General features: G+C 53.0%; 2 protein-coding genes across 3 annotated transcripts; one reads left to right on the forward strand and one right to left on the reverse strand.

Annotated features, from left to right (window-relative positions):
• Positions 1 to 51: 51 nt before the first annotated feature.
• Positions 52 to 16,037, forward strand: LOC123399876 (cx9C motif-containing protein 4). 2 transcript variants are annotated; one of them, XM_045094259.1, is made up of 4 exons: positions 52 to 144; positions 235 to 431; positions 7,595 to 7,726; positions 15,595 to 16,037. In XM_045094259.1, the coding sequence occupies exons 2-3, from the start codon at positions 346 to 348 to the stop codon at positions 7,719 to 7,721; spliced, it is 213 nt and encodes a 70-aa protein (XP_044950194.1). In that variant the 5' UTR covers positions 52 to 144; positions 235 to 345; the 3' UTR covers positions 7,722 to 7,726; positions 15,595 to 16,037. The 2 variants fall into 2 exon arrangements, with proteins under 2 accessions (XP_044950194.1, XP_044950195.1); XM_045094260.1 differs by lacking the exon at positions 52 to 144 and having other exon boundaries at positions 162 to 431; positions 15,811 to 16,037.
• A 954-nt stretch (positions 16,038 to 16,991) lies between these two features.
• Positions 16,992 to 18,076, reverse strand: LOC123399875. The gene has a single exon (XM_045094258.1). It carries the CDS (start codon positions 17,676 to 17,678, stop codon positions 17,178 to 17,180), a length of 501 nt encoding a protein of 166 aa, XP_044950193.1. The 5' UTR covers positions 17,679 to 18,076; the 3' UTR covers positions 16,992 to 17,177.
• Between the last annotated feature and the right edge of the window lie 3,293 nt (positions 18,077 to 21,369).

Below are 21,369 nucleotides of genomic sequence, written 5' to 3' on the forward strand. Positions count from 1 at the left end.
CACCGTCGCTAGCGGCTCCGTTCGCTAGTCGCGTCGCCACACAACGGAGCGCGAGATGGGCTGGGCAGAGCCCAAGCCCAGTCTCACTCACTCTGGGCTGAATGAGTGGGCCGAATCAACTAGCGGCTCCGTTACAGAATCACCGTCTGTCGTCTTTCAATTGATTTCTTTGACCCCCTCAAAAAACATTTTTTGATTTCTTTGACTTGTTGGTTCGATTTCTCTTCTCAAAAGAAACCCCAACACCGGCGTCGGAGCAGCGGCGGCAAGCAAAAGAAAGAGGAGGAGCAAGTGGTCATCTTGGTAAGCTATCAACAAAAATTACAATCAAAGAGGAGGAGCGAGATGGCGCAGCCGAGCAAGGAGCCGTGCAAGAAGGAGGCGTGCGACATCCAGGCCTGCCTCTCCAAGAACCTCTTCGATTCCAACAAGTACGGCCCCGTTCTCTCTCCTTCTCTTGCTCTTACGGTTGCTGCAAGGGATTCATGCTGCATAGTTCTGGATAGTAACTGGGGGGTTGGGGAATTCGAGCCCGATGCTTGGGCATGCCCTGGGGTTGGGATTGGGGAGACCTAGGTAAGCATTGGAGCTGGACCTAGTAAGAATTGGGATTTAGGAGCCATCGTGACCTCATGCCACGGTGGACTTCCTGTCAGGAACAGAGTTACTGACGAACTAAAACTCTAGCGAATAACAACGAACTTTGGAGACTCAAGTTAGGCCAAGGGATGGATCTATTGCCCAGCAAAGGGTAAAAATGAGTTGAGCATGCCGCCGGCGGCTTAGGGTTTCACCCACACATGATTTACATGCCTCTAAGGGCTGGAACTAGTGGGCCAGTAGAATCTATGGCGGAACGCCTTGGCCACCAAGGTTCTAGAGGCGGCATGATGCCCACAATTCCCCTGGTGAATGTCTCTGAGGATCTCCTGTCCCTTTTCTGATTCGACGCAGCGTTGGAACACGCCGGTCACGTTGCGCCGTACTAGCTCGCGATTGATGATGGCATAGGCTGCAGACCTGCGCTGGATCTGCCTCGCCTCCGCCTCGTCCTGAGGAAGTTCGCCGCGGAGGAGGAAGGCCAGGATAGTTTGAGCCCATGACGGAGCCGACACAAGGGTTGCCTCCGCCTCGACCTGACTGTTAGGGGCTTCTGCAGCCCCCGAGCTTGATGGAGCCGCGGTCGTGGACTCGAGACAAGGTGTCTCTGGTGTTGCTGCGGCAGTTGGCTCGCCGTCTACCTCCATGACGTCCACCCACTGGGTGTCGAGATGATAGGATTCGAGGCCAGGCGGAGCCGGAGTTGTTGTTGCAGCCGGTGCCGGTATTGGAGTCGGCGTGGCCAACGTAGCCGGCACAGAAACTGTAGCCGGCGTAGTTGGTGGAGCCGACGGCGCTTGCACCGTGGACTCGGCTGGTGCCGCTATTGGAGTCGGCATAGCCAGCGTAGCCGGCCTAGGAGCTGCGGCCGGCGTAGCTGGTGGAGCCGACGGCGCTTGCACCGCAGAGTCAGTCGGCACGAAGATCGATGCCTACTCGGGAGACGGCCTGATAGACGGCTTATAGAGTTGCTCGAGGGAGACGCCGGCTGGAATAGCCTGTCTCGTGGAGCCGATCTTTGCCAGTGTATCAGCCGCCTCATTTTCTGCCTTGGGAATGTGGTGGAACTCACGGCCTTCGAAGGGGCCGCTGAGCTGCTGGATGAGGAAGCGGAAGCTTGCCATGTTGGCGTCCCTGGCGTCCCATTCGCCAGAGACTTGCTGTACCACCTAGTCTGAATTGCCGAAGCATATGAGCCGCCGGATGCCAATCTCCTTGGCGAGCCGGAGGCCGTGAGCAAGTGCTTCGTACTCGGCGACGTTGTTGGAGGCGGCGAAGTGGATCTGGAGAGCATACTTGAGCTGGTCCCCTTTCGGAGACATCAAGACGATGCCGGCTCCCAGTCCTGTCCGCATCTTCTAGCCGTCGAAGTGCCTTCGCCAACGCGTGGAGTCTGGAGGCGGTGGCTCGAACTGGGTATCGGCGGTGGCAGCAACAGGGTCACCAGCATCTGTTGACGCCTTGCCGTGAGCCGTGCTGGTGCCGGCGCCGATAACCATCACCTCCACGGCGTTGGAGACGGCAGCAACGTGGTATGGGGTGAAGAACCCCACCGACGGCGGAGGGCCGTCGAAGACGAGGACGTTGCTAGGATATACGTCATTGGCAGGCGTCTCAGTGATAGAGAGCCTGCTGAAGCTGGCGCAGAGCGCCTCAACGTCGAAGTCCTCGCCGAAGTAGCACGGACCGTCATTGAGACGTAGATCGCTGAAGAGGATGCTGAGGTTCTCCATAGCAGCGACGACAACGCTAGGAAGCGCCTCGTCATCAGAATCTTCGTCTGAATCCGCATGGCGGACGGGGACGTCGATCATCATCGGTGTTGCCTCGTCGAAAGCGGGCTCCATGGGCATGCAAACTGATCCGGACGCGATGCATCCGGTGGTGTAGGTGCGGGGCCTCGCCCAGCGCGTAAAGCCAGCCGATGCCGCGATCGGCCCCACGGTGGGCCCCAAATGTCGGTGAATACTCACAACATATGCCATAGGTAGGCTAAAGTCGGTGAGAACCGAAGGGACAAAAGAGGGCGCTGAGAACGACGTTGGTACAAGCATGAAACGCACGATGTATCCAGGTTCAGGGCTCTCCTTAGAGATAAGACCCCTAGTCCTGCTGGAGTGTTTGATGTGTATGAACAGAGTACAGAGTTGCTCCTGGAGCTGTGTTGGGAGGAGGAAGAGGGGAGCAGCCGGCTCGTCTCTGTCTCTCTCTATGTGGTTGGTGAGTGTGTAGTGTTGTTCGTCCGTGGAATGATCGGCCCCCCTGCATGGAGGGCGACCGGGGGGTTTTATAGACGAACCCGCCGGCCTACAATATGGATAAAGGGTACAAGTGTGGGACCTGGCTAGCAGCCTCGCCGGCTGGCCAGGGGCCAACTAGAGTCTTGTCTTGTCGCTTGAGGGGCCCGCCGGCTGCATGGTCTCGATTTGCAGTGGGACCCGCCGGCTGGCCAATGAACCTCTCGCGTAAGGTTGACGCCGAGCACGCGCTGTACGTCAAGCGTCGTCCAGCGAGATTCGTCATGGGCAAGTAGTACGACCGCCTTCACTGTTCCCCACGCCGAGTGCAGTAATGGAGTGGGAGTGCGACGGTCCGACACTATGCTAGGTGATGGATCAGAGCCGGGGTAGGTCAGCGGCGTGGCCGCCGACGCTCGTACCTGCCGGACGCCCCGATCCAGTACCTTTGCTGACGCGTAGCTACCTTTAATCGTAAGGTCTCATCCTGACCTACGATCTGATGTGACTTGTGATCCTCGGCCGGCTAGCCTGCTTGGCCAGCCAGCTTGGGCGCGGCCGCCTCGTTCCTAGCCGGCTGGCTGGACCAAGCCGGCCCAGAAGAGGTAACCGCCTCGACTCTAGCCGGCAGGGGTTGCCTGGCCGGCCAAAGGGATGGCCGCCTCGTCCTCTAGCCGGTAGGTGCAACCTAGCCGGCCAGAAGACTTGGGCCTTAGGAAATTGTATATATTCATATCCTTTGGGCCGGAAATGAAGGAGCAGGCTTGATGAGCCTACCCCGGGGTTATCCCCCCGACACATAGATACTTGCAAAATGGCATCAGCTGGAACTTGGTCCAAGTTTTCTAACTCTAGATCAGCAAAATCAGTAACATAGATAGTTTCAGGCACCTCCTCTTCCAGTGCTTGCAAGGCTTGCACCTGTGCTCTTTGGCTCATCTTGCAAACTTGTCTATGGCCAGGCACCCAAGGCTCTCTGCATTTGTAGCACACTTGGTTCTGTTTGGCCTGCTGTATTATTAAGTTTCTGTTTTGCCCTACAGCAGCCCCTTCCACTCTAGGTTGCTCAAACAAGACATGCCTTCTTGGTTGAGGAATATAAGGTTTAGGGTGTGTTTGGTTGGAGGGATATCCTCCCAGGGACAGGGATAACCACTTTTTTCTGTGGTTGCCATGCGTTTGGATCTGAGGCGAGGAGGGATAGAGTCAACCAGATGCTGGGAATATTCTCCAAAAAAAGGGATGTGGCCAACCGCCAAAAACGGGCGGGCGGTGGCAACCACTCTGGGGTGGCCGGCGCGGGAGGCGGCCGGCGCGGGAGGAGGCTGCCGGCGCGGGAGGCGCGGCCGGCACGGGAGGAGGCGGCCGGCGCGGGTGGCGGCCGGCGCGGGGGGAGGCAGCCGGCGCGGGAGGAGGCCGACGCGGCAGGATCCCATCCTCCCAACCAAACAAAAAAAGGGATAACCCTACCCTTCCAACCAAACAAAAAAAAGGGCTATCCCCAGCCACCTAATTGGGGATACCCACAACCACCCTAGCCTATCCCTTCAACCAAACACACCCTTAGTTTGCACCACCTGCACTGAAGGTTGAGCCTTTTCCATTCTCCTAGCATACCAGATAGCAGTTTGCATATCCCTAGGTTTGAAACATTCCACATGGCTCTTTATATAAGTATTAAGGCCAGACACAAAGCTAGTCACATAGTAACTATCAGGAATTCCAGGGTTTTCCCTTCTCATAATATTCATCAAATGCTCAAACTGCTCCACATGCCCAGCCAAGGATGAAGTCTGATGCACAGCATAAAAGGAACTCACAATGTCACAAGATGAATCCACAGCAAATCTCTCAGATAGATAAGAGCAGAATTTGTGCCAAGGTACATTACTAGGAGCAAAACCTGTACCTCTCCACCATTGAACTGCAGGGCCTTTCAAGTAAGAAACTGCTAATTCTGTCCTATGTTCAATTGGTGTTCTAGCAGCAGCAAAGTACTGATCCAGATTCTGTATCCATGCTTCAGGATCCAGTCCCTCAAACTCAACAATATTCAGCTTTGCAGGCTTAATTGTAAGGACAGGCCTTCTATTGTCTGTAGGAGAATACTGCCTGTGTCTCTGTCCATCAGGCCACTCTTCCACTGGACCATTGTCCACCTGTTGCACTTGCAGTTGTTGTTGCTGCCCAGTACCCTGATTCACCTCCAGCTTGTTGTTAGCAAAATTAGGATGCCCGTAAGGTGCTTTGACAGTCCCATCCAAATTTAGCTCTTTCCCAGTGTGATCTCTCAGCACTCCTGAACCTACTGCTAACACTGCTTCTTTTTCTTGGCCATGAACTGAGGGTGGTGTGAAATTATGCAACTGCTTTGGTCTACCAGCAGGAATAACAGGGGAATGCACCTCTTCAACCTTTTTCTGGGCACTACCTTGCTCAGAACGATCTACTTGCCCCTCTTCAGAACCATGGTCCAACAGCAACTTCCTAAAGTTCTCCTGAATTTTATCAAAATTCCCTTGCATAGTGACAAAATTTGTGTTCACCATGGCACGAAACTCATGAAACTCCTTCCTATCTTCCTCTCTATTGCTCTGCAAAGTTTTGACATCCAATTCAAGCGACGCTAGCTGCAGATCTGCAGTAAGCACTGAATCTTCTTGCCCTGCCATCATGCCTCAAGAACAGGGTGGGTGGTGGGATTCATCTGAGAGTGCCTTGAGTAGACTGGTTCTTCAACCTTCTGTCGATCTGGATCTGGTGCGGATCATCCCTCAGCTGCTCTTGTACTCCTTCTACCAGCCGAAAACCGACTGCCTCTGATACCAATTGTCAGGAACAGAGTTACTGACGAACTAAAACTAGCGAATAACAACGAACTTTGGAGGCTCAAATTAGGCCAAGGGGTGGATATATTGCCTAGCAAAGGGGAAAAATGAGTTGAGCACGCCGCCGGCGGTTAGGGTTTCACCCACACATGATTTACATGCCTCTAAGGGCTGGAACTAGTGGCTTATATAGGCCAAGAAGGAAAGGAAAAGGAAAGGAAATAAAGCAGCTAAATAACGGTAGTAGGGTTGTCGGATTCTCAACAGCGACGCGGGCGCTGCGCTCGACCATCGGATGCTGGATCGACGATCTTCACTTCACTTAGCTCGAACCGGTATCTTCTCATCTCAGCCGTCAGATGCACCATCAACCACCTACGCCTCTTCCGACACAGAGAAACAGGGGAGGCTTCCTCGTGCCTGACTCTTCCTACATACTACTCCCTCTATAAAGAAATATAAGAGCGTTTAGGTCACTAAAGTAGTGGCCTAAACGCTCTTATATTTCTTTATAGAGGGAGTACTTCCTAAATATATGACCTTTTAGAGATTTCACTACGGACTACGTACGGATGTATATAGACATACTCCGTCTGTAAACTAATATAAGAGCGTTTGGATCACTACTTTAGTGATCTAAACACTCTTATATTAATTTACAGAGGGAGTACTTTAGATTATAGATTTATTCATTTTGCTCCATATGTAGTCCGTGTTAGGAAGTATTAGTATTAGTCTAGGAGTCCTTATTAGTCTATGTTTACTTTTCTTGCACCTCAAGTCATGTGTAATATATATATGCTCCTTGGGGCCTTCAATAAAGATAAGTTGCTTTCCTAACATGGTATTAGAGCTTAGGTTATTTTTTTGGGGCGCCGCAACTCACCCTCCCGATCCAATCTCGTCCCGCTCGCAGCCTTGGCCTTGCTCCCCAGCCGGCTCGATCTGATCGCCAGCCCGCCAGACGATCTCCCGATCGATCCCCGCGGGCCTCCCCGCTCGATCTCCTCTCGTCCTGCTCGATAGAAGCCTGGGAACGACCTCGTCATCGCCTGGTTCGTCCAAACCCGGTCGAGATCGGGGCGAGGAAGCAGGGGGACAGGGCAGCGGCAGATGGGGAAGGGACGACGGGGAAGAGGGAGGCCACGACGGCGGCTAGAATGCGGGATTGGGAGACCCATGGCTCGGCACGACGCACTGGATCCAGGGCCGCTGGAGTCCTGTCGGGTCCAGATCTTCAACCGGTCCCGCCGGCCCCTGCCGGATCTCGCGACGCCGCCGCTCTGTCCCGTCGCAGGCCCGCTCTCCCCTCCTCCTCTCGCATGCTCCCTCACCGCCGTCGCCGAATCGCCCTAAGCCCTCGCCGTCGGGAGGCGGGAAGTGGTGCGTCGCCAAGGACGGCGCCAACGGGACGCACCTCAAGTCATGTGTAATATATGTATGCTCCTTGGGCCTTCAATAAAGATAAGTTGCTTTCCTAACAGTCCGTAGTGTAATCTCTAAAAGGTCTTATATTTAGAAACGGAGGGAATATCTTTTTTACTTATTTGCTCTGATAGCGTGAGTATGTTTAGTTGGGTTGGGTCTTGTTGTGGCACTCCATGTTTAGTTTTGGGTGCTTATTAGGTATCACCATATCACCATTGCTAGACAGCATTATCAATATTTCTTGTTTTATATGTTGGTGTTTTGATTGCATCACCTATTAATTCATCATAAGAGATTTTTGTTGTTTTGGAGATTTTTCATAAGAATACAAGCACTACTTCTCCCTTGTTAATACCCAAGCTCAAATAATGCTGCTCCGAGCAGCATTGTGGCACCACCTCCTCGAGCCCCTACGCCAAGGGCGGATTAGGCGAAGATGCCCAAGTTGTCAGAAGAACCCATTACCAATTAGGGGTGCTAATCATGTTTTCTTTTTTCCAGGTGTTTGAAAGTCATTCAGTCACTACAATCTTGTTGTGAGCAATGCGAGTACAAATCAACACATTGTGGTTCTTTGTCGGGCTTGCTGAAAAACATTTCAAAGTCATGTAATAAGAATAACACTTAATAAAGGTAAGATTTATCTTCATAGTTACCAAATTTATTGAAATTCTCCAGTTCTTTAATTCCATTTCTGTTTCTATATTAGCACTTGGAAGCTGTAAATTCTAAATAGCAGAATCGAGTGGTAGAGATTTTTTACCTGAATAAATTTATAGTTAGCCCCCTTACAGAAAATATAGGTTTTATGTATGTGTACATCAGTTGCCTGTTAGATGGTGCTGCATGGTGAATATCTACTTTGGTTACTCAAATGCATGGTTTTTAAGGCGACGCCTTACCGCTTTAGGGAGGGGGAGCGCTTTGACGCCTAGGCGACGACTAGGCGGACGCTTTAGGCGCCTAGGCGCCCAAAGCGGTCGATTTTCGAAAGCGGAGGGGGAGCGCTCTGACGCCTAGGCGTCGCCTAGGCGACGCTTCAGGGACGCCTTAAAAACAAGGCTCAAATGTCTATTTTGGTTACAAGGAGATGCTTTGTTTTGACCATTTCTTTTTTCTGTTACTATTTACATTGATATGTGATAAATTTATCAAGACAAGGCGCAGACTTACGAAAATATAATTTCTCATTTTTTTATCTCAAGTCTAAACATTAGGTTGTCTTCTTTGGCATCTCAACACAGGTCTGTATAGATATCCTTGAGAAACCAACGATTGTTGATATATTTTTGGATGAACTACGCACTAAAAGAAATATAACTTGGGGAAAATATGATACTTTCAAGACTGATGTAAGTGTCACCGTAATCAACATAGCTAATTTTCTTTTTGAGAAGGGGAATATATTAATATCGCGAAGATACCAATCACATTCAGCCTCTGCACCTACAAGATGTCACAAAAACATCCAGGATGCACACAGCCAAAGGGGGGAAATAAAAAGAAAGGTCCCGTCACAACGAACTCCTCTCAACAGCAGCACACACCACCACCACCTAATACGACACACGGAAGACACAAAAAGTCTCCAAAAACGTCTCCAAGAAGGGAACAGTGCACAAGCACCGTCGTTGCCCGATCCAAGATCTTAGGTTTTCACCCTTGAAAAAAGTCCGAGCTCTCAAAACAATTCCTTCAGCAAGGCAATCGTCAGGCACAACCAATGAAGGTCAGACCTTAGGTTTTCACCCTGAAAGTCACGACTCGGCACCCAAGGAGCACCACCAAAAATGAAATCCGCTAGTGTTGTCGCCCCACTTATCAGTGCTGCCCCTGAGAATTATCTGACACCTGGCTGACTCCGTCACCACCAAGGCTTCGTCGTCTAACTAGATCCTCCGATCTCGACCACCATGACCTTCTCCACCGTTGTATCCACCATGGAAATCGAGAAGCCGACATGTCCCAAGGTGTCAGCAACCAACAAAGCTTTGCGCCACAGTCTCGAACCTTGTAGCTAGGGTTCTACCAGGTCTCGGACGTAGGTTGTAGGGGTGAAAGTGCGGGCTGCGAGGTTGGGGACGCCGGCGCCGGCGGTTGGGCGCCGTCGCGGCGTGAGAGAGAGAGAGAGAGAGGCGGCTAGGGTTTGGGGCTCTCGTCTCCTGAGGGAGACGACAACAGAATATACTGTTTACTGTCTGATTAATATCGAAGGGGTACATGTGTTTATAAAGGAGGACAGCCTCCACTAAACCCTAGATAACTTGGACTCTAACTTGGACTCTAATATAACTTGGACTTCTAAGATAGGTAAGATAACTTGGGCTAAGCCCGTAATTAACCCTGCCCATTGGGCCTCCTCCGTTGGTACGTTGTACCGGTCATAACATCTCTCCCCGCCTTCTCAAACAGCTCGTCCTCGAGCTGAACATCTGGAAACTGGTGGCGGAAATCGTCGAGCTTCTCCCAAGTCGCTTCCTCCTTTGGCAGGCCGGTCCATTGTACCAAGACATGCCAGACGCCGCGACGCTGCTGCGCCTGTAGCACCTTCGCCACCTGTGCGGAAGCTGGAAGGAGGCGGCCATCCAAAGTAGGAGGAAGGGCCGGTGTCGCTGCAGGAGGGTCCCTGCGGTAGGCCTTCAGTAAGCCGACATGGAAGACGTCGTGGAGGCGAGAACCAGCTGGCAGCTCCAAGCGGTATGCGAGTGTGCCGACACGCTCCAGCACATGAAAGGGACCGGCGTAGCGAGGTCCCAATTTGCGCTTGGAGCGCGGGTCCAGAGACTGCGTGGTCCTGTGGAGGAGGCGTAGCCACACCCAATCGCCCACCGCGAACTCCGCCTCGCGATGATGAGCATCGTAGTACTTCCGAGCCAGCTGTTGTGCTTGGAGAAGACGCTGGCGTGCCTCAGCCAGAATGTCGTCGCGGGTGCGGAGTAAGTCGCCCGCCGTCTCGGACCGAGCCGTCCCAGGCTCGTAAGGGAGCATCGCCGGAGGTGGGCGCCCGTAGACCACCTCGAAAGGCGTGGTGCGCAGGGCGGAGTGATAGGAGGTGTTGTAGCAGTACTCCGCCCACGCCAACCAGTCCACCCAAGCTCGTGGACGATCACCAGTAACACAGCGCAGGTACATGGCGATCACCTTGTTGACCACCTCGGATTGGCCGTCTTTCTGAGGGTGGAACGCCGTGCTCATGCGGAGCTTCACGCCCGCCAGTCGAAAGAGATCCCGCCAGACATGTCCCGTGAACACGGGATCACGACCGCTGACGATGGACGACGGAAAACCGTGGAGGCGGACGATGCCGTCGAAGAAGGCCCGCGCCACGGAGGCGGCTGTATATGGATGACCCATGGCGATGAAGTGCGCGTACTTGGAGAAGCGGTCAACCACCGTGAGGATGACGGATTTGCCGTCCACCTTGGGAAGGCCCTTGATGAAGTCCATGGAAATATCCGCCCACACCTGGGAGGGCACGTCCAGCGGCTGCAGTAGACCCACGGGTCGTAGTGTCTCCGTCTTGTTCCATTGGCACGTCACGCACGACCGCACCCAGTCGCGGACCATCGCGCCATCAGCGGGGATGTAAAAATCAGTACGGAGACGATGGAGAGTCTTCTGCACGCCCTCGTGCCCTGCAGAGTGCGCCAAGGTCAGGACCTGGTGGCGCAGGTCGCCATGGTCGGGCACGAAGATGCGGCGGCCATGTAGGAGTAGCCCCTCGTCCAAGCGCCAGGGCGCGTCCAGCTCGCCGGCGTCAAGGCGCTGGCGCAGGCCCTGGGCGTCCACGGCCGTCGAAGTTGCCCGGCGAATGTCGTTGATGAAGGTGAAAGATGGCCCGGAGCGAATGCACATGATAGTGCCAGCCATGGCGACGTCGTCCGCGACATCCTCAGTGTCGCGGCGGGACAAGGCGTCGGCGACCGTGTTGAGACGGCCGGGGCGGTACTCAACAGTGAAGTTGAAGCCAAAGAGCTTGCTGATCCACTGGTGTTGCGGAACTGTGGAGAGGCGCTGGTCCAGCAAGAACTTGAGGCTGTAGTGGTCCGTGCGCACACGGAATGACCGGCCCCAAAGATAAGGCCGCCAGTGGCGCACCGCCTGAACCAGCCCAATAAGCTCGCGCTCGTAGGACGCGAGCTTGTGATGGCGAGCGGCGAAGGGGCGGCTGAAGAAGGCGAGCGGTCCCTCGCCCTGGTGAAGGACGGCGCCGAAGTCGATGCCAGAGGCGTCGCAGTCCACGATGAACGGCATATCAAAGTCCGACATCTGGAGGACGGGTCCCGTCGTGAGCGCCTGCTGGAGAGTCTCGAATGCCGTAGTCGCCTCCTCATCCCAGGAGAAGGCGTCGCGTCGAAGGAGACGCGTCAGTGGCGCGGCGATGAGGCCGAAGTCCCGGATGTACTTCCGGTAGTAGCCGGCGAGGCCCAAGAAGCCACGGAGCGCCCGCGGTGACCGCGGGATCGGCCACGCGGCGACGGCGACGACCTTGTCCGCGTCCATCGCTGCCCCGTCCGCCGAGATGACGTGCCCCAGGTACGCGACGGAGGTCGTGCCGAACGAGCACTTCGAGCGCTTGAGGTGAAGACGATGCGCTCGAAGCTCGTTGAAGATGATGGCCACATGTTGTAGATGCTCCGCCCAAGATGCACTGTAGATGAGAATGTCATCAAAGAAAACAAGCACAAAGCGGCGCAAGTATGGGCTGAGCACGTCGTTCATCAGGGCCTGGAAGGTCGCCGGCGCGTTGGAGAGGCCGAACGGCATCACCAGGAACTCGAAGTGGCCATGGTGAGTGCGGAACGCCGTCTTCTCGATGTCGTCAGGGTGCATGCGCACCTGATGGTAGCCCGAGCGAAGGTCGAGCTTGGTGAAGAAGCGCGCTCGTGTAGCTCGTCCAAGAGCTCATCCACGACGGGGATGGGGAACTTGTCCTTGGACGTCAGGGCGTTGAGGGCGCGGTAGTCGATGCAGAAGCGCCATGTGCCGTCGGACTTGCGCACAAGGAGCACCGGGGCGGAGAACGGAGATGTCGAAATCCGGATGATGCCCTGCGCGAGCATGACCGCCACCTGACGCTCGAGCTCGTCTTTCTGCAGCTGAGGGTACCGGTACGGACGCACGGCTACAGGTGCCGTGTCCGGCAGCAGGTGGATGCGGTGGTCACAGGGCCGCACGGGAGGGAGGCCCTGTGGCTCGTCGAAGATGTCGCTGTGCTGCTGCAGGAGGTCGCCCAGGAGGGGATGCGCCTCGTCCAGTGCGGACGCCATCAACTGGAGCTGTGGAGTCACGGCGCCGGAGCCGCCGATGCCTGTCCACTGAACGCGACGGCCGCCCTCGCGCCAGAAGATGAGGGACAGCACATCGAGGTCCCAAAGGATGGGGCCGAGAGTGGACAGGAAGTCGATGCCGAGGATGAAGTCGTAGCAGCCCAGGTCGATGCCGACGCAGTGGATGGAGAACGGCTCGTCGCCGATGAGGACGGGAACCTGCCGCGCCACCCCCTGGCAAGCAAGGCGGTCCCCGTTGGCGACGGTGACGCTGAACTTCTCCGAGCCCGGCGGTTGGAGTGCGAGGCGGCGCATGGCGTCCTCGGACAGGAAGTTGTGCGTCGAACCCGTGTCCACGAGCGCGGTTAGACGCTCCCCGTTGATCGTCACCGGAAGCAGCATCGTCTTTGCCGTCTTGATGCCAGCCATGGCATGAAGGGAGACGACGAAGGCGGTCGCGTCGACCGGCCCGTAGATCGTGACGCCGGCCTCGGAGAGTGTGGTGGCGTCGAGCTCCGCGGTGAGGGCCTCCACCTCCGCGTCGTCGACGGTCTCCAAGTAGAACAGGCGGGCGCACGTATGACCCGGCGCATACGGCTCGTCGCAGTTGAAGCACAGGCCCTTGCGGCGCCGCTCGGGCTGCTCGGCCGACGTCAAGCGCCGGAAGGTGCGTGTCGGCGCGGGGGCAGCCGCCGTAGCGGCCGGCAGGGCGGGGCGTGTCGGGGTGGCGGCCGCCGGGGCGGGGCGGGTCAGGGAACGCGTGCCGCGGCCCGGGAACGCCTGCTGCAGGGCGTTGGCGCGCTGCTTGTACGCGCGTGCGTAATACATGGCCGTCTGCAGGTCCTGGGGGTCGCGCATCTCGACGTTGATGCGGATGTGGTCGGGAAGGCCGCCGACGAAGAGCTCGGCGCGTTGGCGAGCCGTGACGTCAGGCGCATGGCAGGCCAACGTCTGGAAGCGGTCGGCGAAGTCCTGCACCGAGGTGGTGAAGGGAAGGCGACCGAGCTCGGCCAAGCGGCTCCCACGTATGGGGGGCCGAACCGGAGGAGACACAGGTCGCGAAAGCGCTCCCATGAAGGCATCCCGCCCTCGTCCTGCTCGAGGGCGTAGTACCAAGTCTGGGCGGCGCCACGGAGGTGGTAGGAGGCGATCCACGTGCGGTCGGATGCCATGGTCCGCTGCCCCCTGAAAAACTGGTCGCACTGATTGAGCCAGTTCAAGGGGTCGACGGTGCCGTCGTAGGTGGCGAACTCCAGCTTGGTGAAGCGGGGTGGCTGCTGCACGTGTGGCGGGGCCGCGTAGGTACCCTCGTGACGGCCCAGCGCGGCGGAAGGAGAGTGTTGCGGCACCACGGAGCTCCCGGCGTACGGATCAGTGTACCCGCCGAACCCCCCGAAGGTGGGGGCGGGTGGCCGCAACACCGTCCGCTGTAGTGGCGCCGTCGTGTAGGTCGGCGTGTCCATCCACGTCGGTAGCGGGGACGGCGACGGCGGCCACCGGACCTGGGTGATCGACAGGCCCTGGGGCACGACAGTCGCCGGGGGCGGTGGCGCGAAGGGCGCCGTCGGCGGAGGCGGTGGTGGCGGGGTTGCGTACGGAGACTGGAGGAGAGTCCGGAGGTTCGAGACCGCCAGGTTGAGGTCGCGGATCGCCGAGGACATCTCCGCCGGGGAGAGGACGGGAGCGGGTTCGGCCGCCAGGGCCGCGGGACCGGAGGCGGCCGGGCCTGAGGTGGCCGGCGGCGGTGAGTGGTGCGGCGGCGGCTGCTGCTGTGAGGTGGCGGGGAAGGCGGCGGCGGTGGTGGGAAGGTCCGACAAACTCATCGAACCCAAGCTACCTGATACCAAATTGGTAGAGGCTAGGGTTCTACCAGGTCTCGGACGTAGGTTGTAGGGGTGGAAGTGCGGGCTGCGAGGTTGGGGACGCCGACGCCGGCGGTTGGGTGCCGTGGCGGCGTGAGAGAGAGAGAGGCGGCTATGGTTTGGGGCTCTCGTCTCCTGAGGGAGACGATAACAGAATATATTGTTTATTGTCTGATTAATATCGAAGGGGTACATGTGTTTATAAAGGAGGACAGCCTCCACTAAACCCTAGATAACTTGGACTCTAATATAACTTGAACTTTTAAGATAGGTAAGATAACTTGGGCTAAGCCCGTAATTAACCCTGCCCATTGGGCCTCCTCCGTTGGTACGTTTACCGGTCATAACACAAAGCTTCGCGCCACAGTCTCGAACCTCGTAGGTTGATATGGACGTGGACGACCGGAATCTAACCGATCCAGATATCCTGAGCAAGATCACCGGCGGCTATCAGAACACGACAATGGCTAGATCGAGGAGGACAAATCTTGCAGGATTTTGCCGTGAAACGAAAAAGAGCACGAGGACCGCCACCATAAGCATCATGGCAGCAGGACCCCACACCGCCCCGATCCAGCCCACCGCCGTCTAGCCGGCCGCCGGCACCACCACGGTGCCTAGTAGCACAACAGTTAGGCATGCGCACACATCCTGTGACGACCCGGCGCTCGGGATCCCGCGATCCGCTGCCCCAGGTGCCGCCACAAGGATCCGCCTCCTGGCCGAACATCCCCGGTGGAAGGGCCGCTGCCGCCGCCGCGTCCAGAACCGCTGCTCCGGGATCAATGCGCCGCAGATCGAACGGCACCCCTAACCGAGACCGCTATCCCCGCGAAGTCGCCGGACCGACGGCCCACCATCGGAAAAAGCAACCATGGTAGAATATGCCGCCGCTCCAGATCGCGTCGAGCGTGGGCCCTCCAGCTGCGCCACGGTCGCGAGGCACTAGGGCCCGGCCATCCCCTTCACTGGCGGCGCGAGGGGTTTCCCGGCGGCCGCCTCCGGGGACGACGAGCGGAGGTGGATGGGAGGAGGAGGTGGTGGCTGGAGCACAAGGGATTTCTCCCCCGGTCACCCCTGGAGGGAGCCAACGCGAAGGATCCTATTTTTCTGGATCGCAACATAACTAAATTGCAGCGTGAAACCAGCAGATGGTCAGATTCGCAAGCAGAATCAACCTCTTACTAGCATTCTGGTCTATTTTGAGACTGTATATAAGTACCATGTAGACCTGCCCATAGAGCAGGCTAGCCATTAATGTTATATACAAAATTGTGTGCTGATTATGCTACTGACATACTGCTTTCTGTTTCATTTGAAGGCTGAATAAAAAAATTATCTAGTTGACTGAGGATGTTTGTCTTTGCAGGTAATTTTAGGTTTGCTTGGGAATTTATCAGGATATCAGTTTCTCTAATCCATCATTGTACAGTATATGTGGATACTGAAGTTTACTTAGTGGATCCTGTTGACTCAAGCCTATCATATTTGGTTTCAGTGTGGGTGCTATGATATGATGAGAGGAAGTCACATGCTCGTCTATTTGATTGGCTTAATTATTGGTATTTCTTTTTCCTACTTGCAGTATGACTGGAACAATAATAATGCGCCATCCTCAACCTGCAGAAAGGTGCTCTGGTTGCTAGTTGTTCGGTGCTAAGTTTGTCAACATGTTTGTTTAAGACGGATACTGATATTGCCAATACCTGGTAGTTCTTATGCTCAAGCACAGATGTAATTCAACAAAATAAGTGAACCCTTGCCTTGCTGTACACTTATCTGCATTTATGATATGGGAAGTGCTTTGAATTACATTAGTGTTCACCCTGCATGTTCTACGGTACAAAAAGAAAATCAAGTTTGTATGAACACGATGTGCAGAAATAAGGTAAAATGATACTGTAATAGTTAGCCCCCTCTTTCTACAAGCTAGTGTGCAGTTAGGATGTTGGATATGATTCCAGTCAGCAGTTAATATGCTAGATCATATCCCGTTGCTTAGCATTTGTGGCTACTCTCAGGTTATTCGTAAGTATTTGATTATGGTATTACTCTCGTTGGGGTGTCATGACTAACTACCTTAGATTGTACTCCCTCCATAAAGAAATATAAGAGTGTTTAGATCACTAGAAGAGAATCTTATCTTGTGTGATGCAGTACCTACCAAGCAAGTGCAGATTGGTATGCATTGCAATTTGCAAATGACCTCAAGCTGACATGTGCATGACATTCTGTACAACTGTTTTTTGCTGTCCACTTGGGAGTTGGGACCAACCACAACCAGTTTGTTGGTGCGTCCCCACACACATATCCATTCCTGAACTTGTTGCTTATCTTCCATGGGTGTTTATCATCCACTTAAGCACTAGTATGAATTGTGCAAGTGGGACCGGTTTGTATTTTGCAGATCCTTTGTATTTGTAATGATAAAGTTTTATCTCGTTAAAGCTGTTTTTTGTTTCTTCTTTGTGATAAATTAGCAAAATCTAAGCACTGTAGGATGGGATGGTTTCCTTGAGGAAAGATGAGGAATCTCTTGATGCCATTTTCATTAGTTCGAACCGACTTCTTTGTCAGTTTAACCACCGTGTCAAGTCACAGATGCAAACCATTGTGATACGTGACTCAATTAATTCTGTCATGATGATTTCCACTAATATGTTAGTGCGCAGTCGTTCCTGCACTATCCATATTTTTGCATGATGGTTGATGAATGTCAAAGAAGAAAGAGCGAATCATCTTTTCAATTTTGCAGACAAACTTAGGTTCCACAGTCTGAAATTTTTTCCAATCTGAAATTTCAAACAGAACACATAGCCAGAATTGAGCAGCACAAGTGAGAAAACAAGTCAAGTGAGAAGATGTATTTATAGATCGACAATGCGATGCTATATATACACCTGAGATTGATTTATGCATGCACTCTATATAATTCTCGCATCCAAACTGCTGTCAGTTTGGTGGCGTCTTTCTTGAGATGGTGCTGGACTTGCGAGCCAAGAAGAGCTTCTTGAGCAGCTTGAGCATCATCATCAGGCTCAGCCTCCTGCGCCGGACCACGCTGCTGCCGGTGCCGGAGGCGACCACCACATGCCGGGATGGTATTCCGTCACCTTCGCCGGTGAACCACGCCTCGCTCGACCACTCCATGCTCAGTGGGCACGGCTGCGGCGCCCGGGCCAGCTCCTCGTTGAAGTCCTCCCACAGCATGTCCATCTTGTGCTCGTCTATGACGGCGAACCTCTCGGAGCGCCCCCGCGGCCCCGGGTAGATGTCATTGTTGGCTTTCCCTGCATCCTCGGCGGCCGAGAAGCACCGCCGGTGATGGTCGTGCGCTCCGGCGTCGTCCGGGATGATGAACCATGGCGGCGGCGAAGTGAAGTGAGGGAAAGGTAGCTTCTTTGCGCCGCACTGCACGGGTGTCATGGTAGGGAATGTGAAGTCCTCTACCATGGCTGTGTTTGTTTGTGTATACGAACTTATGGATGGCTCTCAGTCTGTGCCTGAATTGTTTGCTGTATTTGTGGAATTGCCAATGGAGGTTGCAACTTCTTACCTACCTCTCGAAATCCCTACAGGCTAGAGGGAGTATGTCTACGGCTGTTTCTTTTATCTCTGAAGCCCAAGTGATGGTTGGCGAATGGGAGTATTATAATTTGGTGGTTGGCTTTATGCTAAATTGGCTTGATTAGCTTGGCCTATCAGGGAACGCCAATCAGGAGCACCAAGACAAAAGGACCTGCTAATTAATTGTTAATGTTTAGTTGCAACATTCCAAGGTCATGATATACAGCTAGAGCTCGACATGAGAACGAAAATTATTGGGCCCAAGAGAATGTCCAGTTCAGACATAACTGAGCCTAAAAATAATAAGTTTTTTTCCTTTTCTTTTGCTGTTAAAATAAATCTAAGTGGAGGGTTGGTTCGGAAACAGAATCAGGCAAGCTGGAGTCCATACAGCATAAACACTGTACTAGTGACGTTGCGTTGGTGGTAGTGATGTGTTTTTTAATGGTTTTGTGGGGGGGGGGGGGAGCATAGAAGAATTTAGAGCATCTTCACCCCGTTGGAGCCCCAAGAGCACCATCGAATTTTAAAAGTTGGTGTCTCCGAAAGCTTCAACCGGCGATAAAAGGGGTGCATCTTTCGAGCCACACCCCCATCTCAATCAAAAGTTTGTGAAAGAAATGATCAAGTGGGTCAAAAAAAACATGTGGAAAGACGTGAATCGTCGAAACTTCTGCCGGCGCCCCCAAGAGTCCCCCAGCACGCCGGGCTTTGCCTGGGTATGCCAACGCTATTGTGACGTCCTGGGGGGACGTTGGGGGCGTGGCTGGGCCGTTTTTGGCCAAAAAGCGCCCATGAGTCCAATACCGAACCTAAAAAGGTGTCCTGAGGGGTATCCTGTGGCACGGCTGGAGTTGCTTTTAGGGCCAGTTCTTTTGCAACTTATTTAAGCTTATTGTCAAAATAAGCTAGAAGTGCAAAATAACTCTTTTTTGAGAAGCCACTTGAGCTTATTTTCCCCTTCCTCTCCTCACTATGAAAAAAAGCTGGGGTGGAGTGGCTTCCCGCAGCTTATTCACTTACAGCAAAAGGGTATATCATACTGCCCATGTTGTTTGATGTTATTATGTCAAAAATGCCACCACACTCGACCCAACCAGTCTCCTCCCGAGCCCGCGCACTCGAACCCTCCTCCTCCCGCACTCAACCCCTCTTCCTACTCCTCTAGGGTTCGGTCGCCGCCGTTAAATCCCATGCCAGATCCTGCGGCCTCGAACCCTCCCTCAGCCCGAGCCCCACGCCCCACTCCCTTCCTCATCCCGAGCCCGACGCCCCCTTCCTCCCCGCGAGCTCCTGGCACGGTCCGGCACCTCCAGCGACCCACTCCGGTGCGGCCCCAGCTCCTCTAGCCGTCTTCACTAGTCCTTCAGCCGGCATTGCTCCTCCGACTCGGGCGCAACCCCAGCTCCTCCAGCCACTGCCGCTGCCGCTGCTCCTTCAGCCGTCGGCACTGCTCCTCCAACCGGCGTTGCTCCTCCGACTCGGGCGCAGCCCCAGCTACACGCGTCGCCGCCGTTGTGGTATTGTAGGCTTTTCACCGTAGAACTGGGAACATAAGCTAGACAAAAGAATTGGATGGCTTTTTCTCATTGACTTATTTCCACGACAGCTTTTGTGAAGCTTATTCCCATCACACCTTATGCATAAGTTGGACCTCAAAAGAACTGGCCCTTAGAAGGAGACATTCAGGACAGTGTCACCACCACCACCACCACCACCACCAGCACCACCAGCAGCAGCAGCACCACCACCACCACCACCACCACCACCAACAACAACAACAACAACAACAACAACAACAGCAACAGCAACAGCAACACCAACAGCAACAGCAACGGCAACAGCAACAGCAACACCAACACCAACAACAGCAGCAACAACAGCAGCAACAACAACAACAACAACAACACAAACAACAGCAACAGCAACAACAGCAACAACAACAACAACAACAACAGAAACATCAACAACAGCAATAACAACAACAACAACAACACAAACAACAACAACAACAACAGCAACAGCAGCAACAACAGTAACAACAACAGCAACAACATCAGCAGCAGCACCACCACCACCAGCAGCACCACCACCACCACCACCAGCAGCAACAACAATATTGGTAGGAAATCATGATGCAAAATGGATGTATCAATATCCATGATGCTAATGATATGCAAAGCCACAAGCTTGGGGTGCTATGTTTGATGAAGATGATAATTTTTAGTCCCCCAAGTTTTGATGAGAAAATTTATTATGATGATGGCGTGCCTCCTATCTATGATGATTATAGTGATGGCATGCATGCAATAAAGAGTGATAGTAACCATGAAACTTGTCATCGTGATTTTAATGTTCAATTTGGTTATGTCAATCAACTGTCTTGTAATAGTTATTTTGTTGAGTTTCCTCCCACTACTATGAATGAGAAGAAAATTTCTTATGTGGAGAGTAATGAAAATTTTGTGCTTGTGGATCATGATAATAATGCTTTATGTGATAGTTATATTGTTGAATTCCTTCATGATGCTACTAAAAATTATTGCGGGAGAGAAACATATGCTTGTATGTATTGCAATAATACCAAATTTCCTCTCTATGTGTTCATTTTTTGAAGTTTTGCTTGTTTTGTCTTCCTGTGCAAATTGATTCTTGCTGCAATAAATCATTTTATTGCAAAATTCCTATGCATAGGAAGTGGGTTAAACTTAAATGTGCTTTCGATGTTATTCATGATGCTCTCGTGCATGCTTCAATTACTATTCTTATGTGAGCATCAATGAAGTCATCATGCCTAGCTAAAAGGCACAAAAGAAAACCGCTTGTTGGGAGACAACCCAACACATTTACTTTATATTTTTGTGTGTTCACATGATTAAGACACTGTAGTAATCATGTTTTAGTCTTTTATTTCAATAAGGTGCCAAGTAAAGCCTTTGGGATAGCGTGGATACTTGGTTGTTTGACTTTGTGCAAAAATAGAAACTTTTGCGTCCAATGTATAAATTATGTGATTTTACTGGGATTCAAAACATTCTAAAAAAATTACATAGTAGTTCACTAAATTCTCTACATTGTCCTAGTGTTTCAGAATTTTAAAAGATAGGGACGTATGGTTTTAGTTCACATCTTTATAGACTGTTTTGTTTTTGATAGATTCTGCTTTGCATGCATAGTTTGCTTGTTTTAATGTTTCTATAGCTTATATTTAGTGATATGAATTATGGTAATGATAGAGTACAATAGGTATTATGTGAGAACAATTATGAATCTTGTCTTGACAGTACCTAAGTGAATGATCTATTTTTATTACACTAACCCGTCTCTCGAAGTTCCGTTAAGTTTTGCATGATTGAAGTTTTCAAGTCTTGGGTGAGATATCGATATGAGGAGAATAAGGAGTGGCAAGACCCTAAGCTTGGGGATTCCCAAGGTACCCCAAGGTAATATATAAGGAATACTCAAACGTCTAAGCTTGGGGATGCCCCGGAAGGCATCCCCTCTTTCGTCTTCAACACTATTGGTATATCTTACTTGGAGCTATATTTTTCCCGGAAGGCATCCCCTCTTTCGTCTT

This window comes from Hordeum vulgare, chromosome 5H, assembly GCF_904849725.1.
Source record: "Hordeum vulgare subsp. vulgare chromosome 5H, MorexV3_pseudomolecules_assembly, whole genome shotgun sequence".
NCBI classification, from domain to species: domain Eukaryota; kingdom Viridiplantae; phylum Streptophyta; class Magnoliopsida; order Poales; family Poaceae; genus Hordeum; species Hordeum vulgare.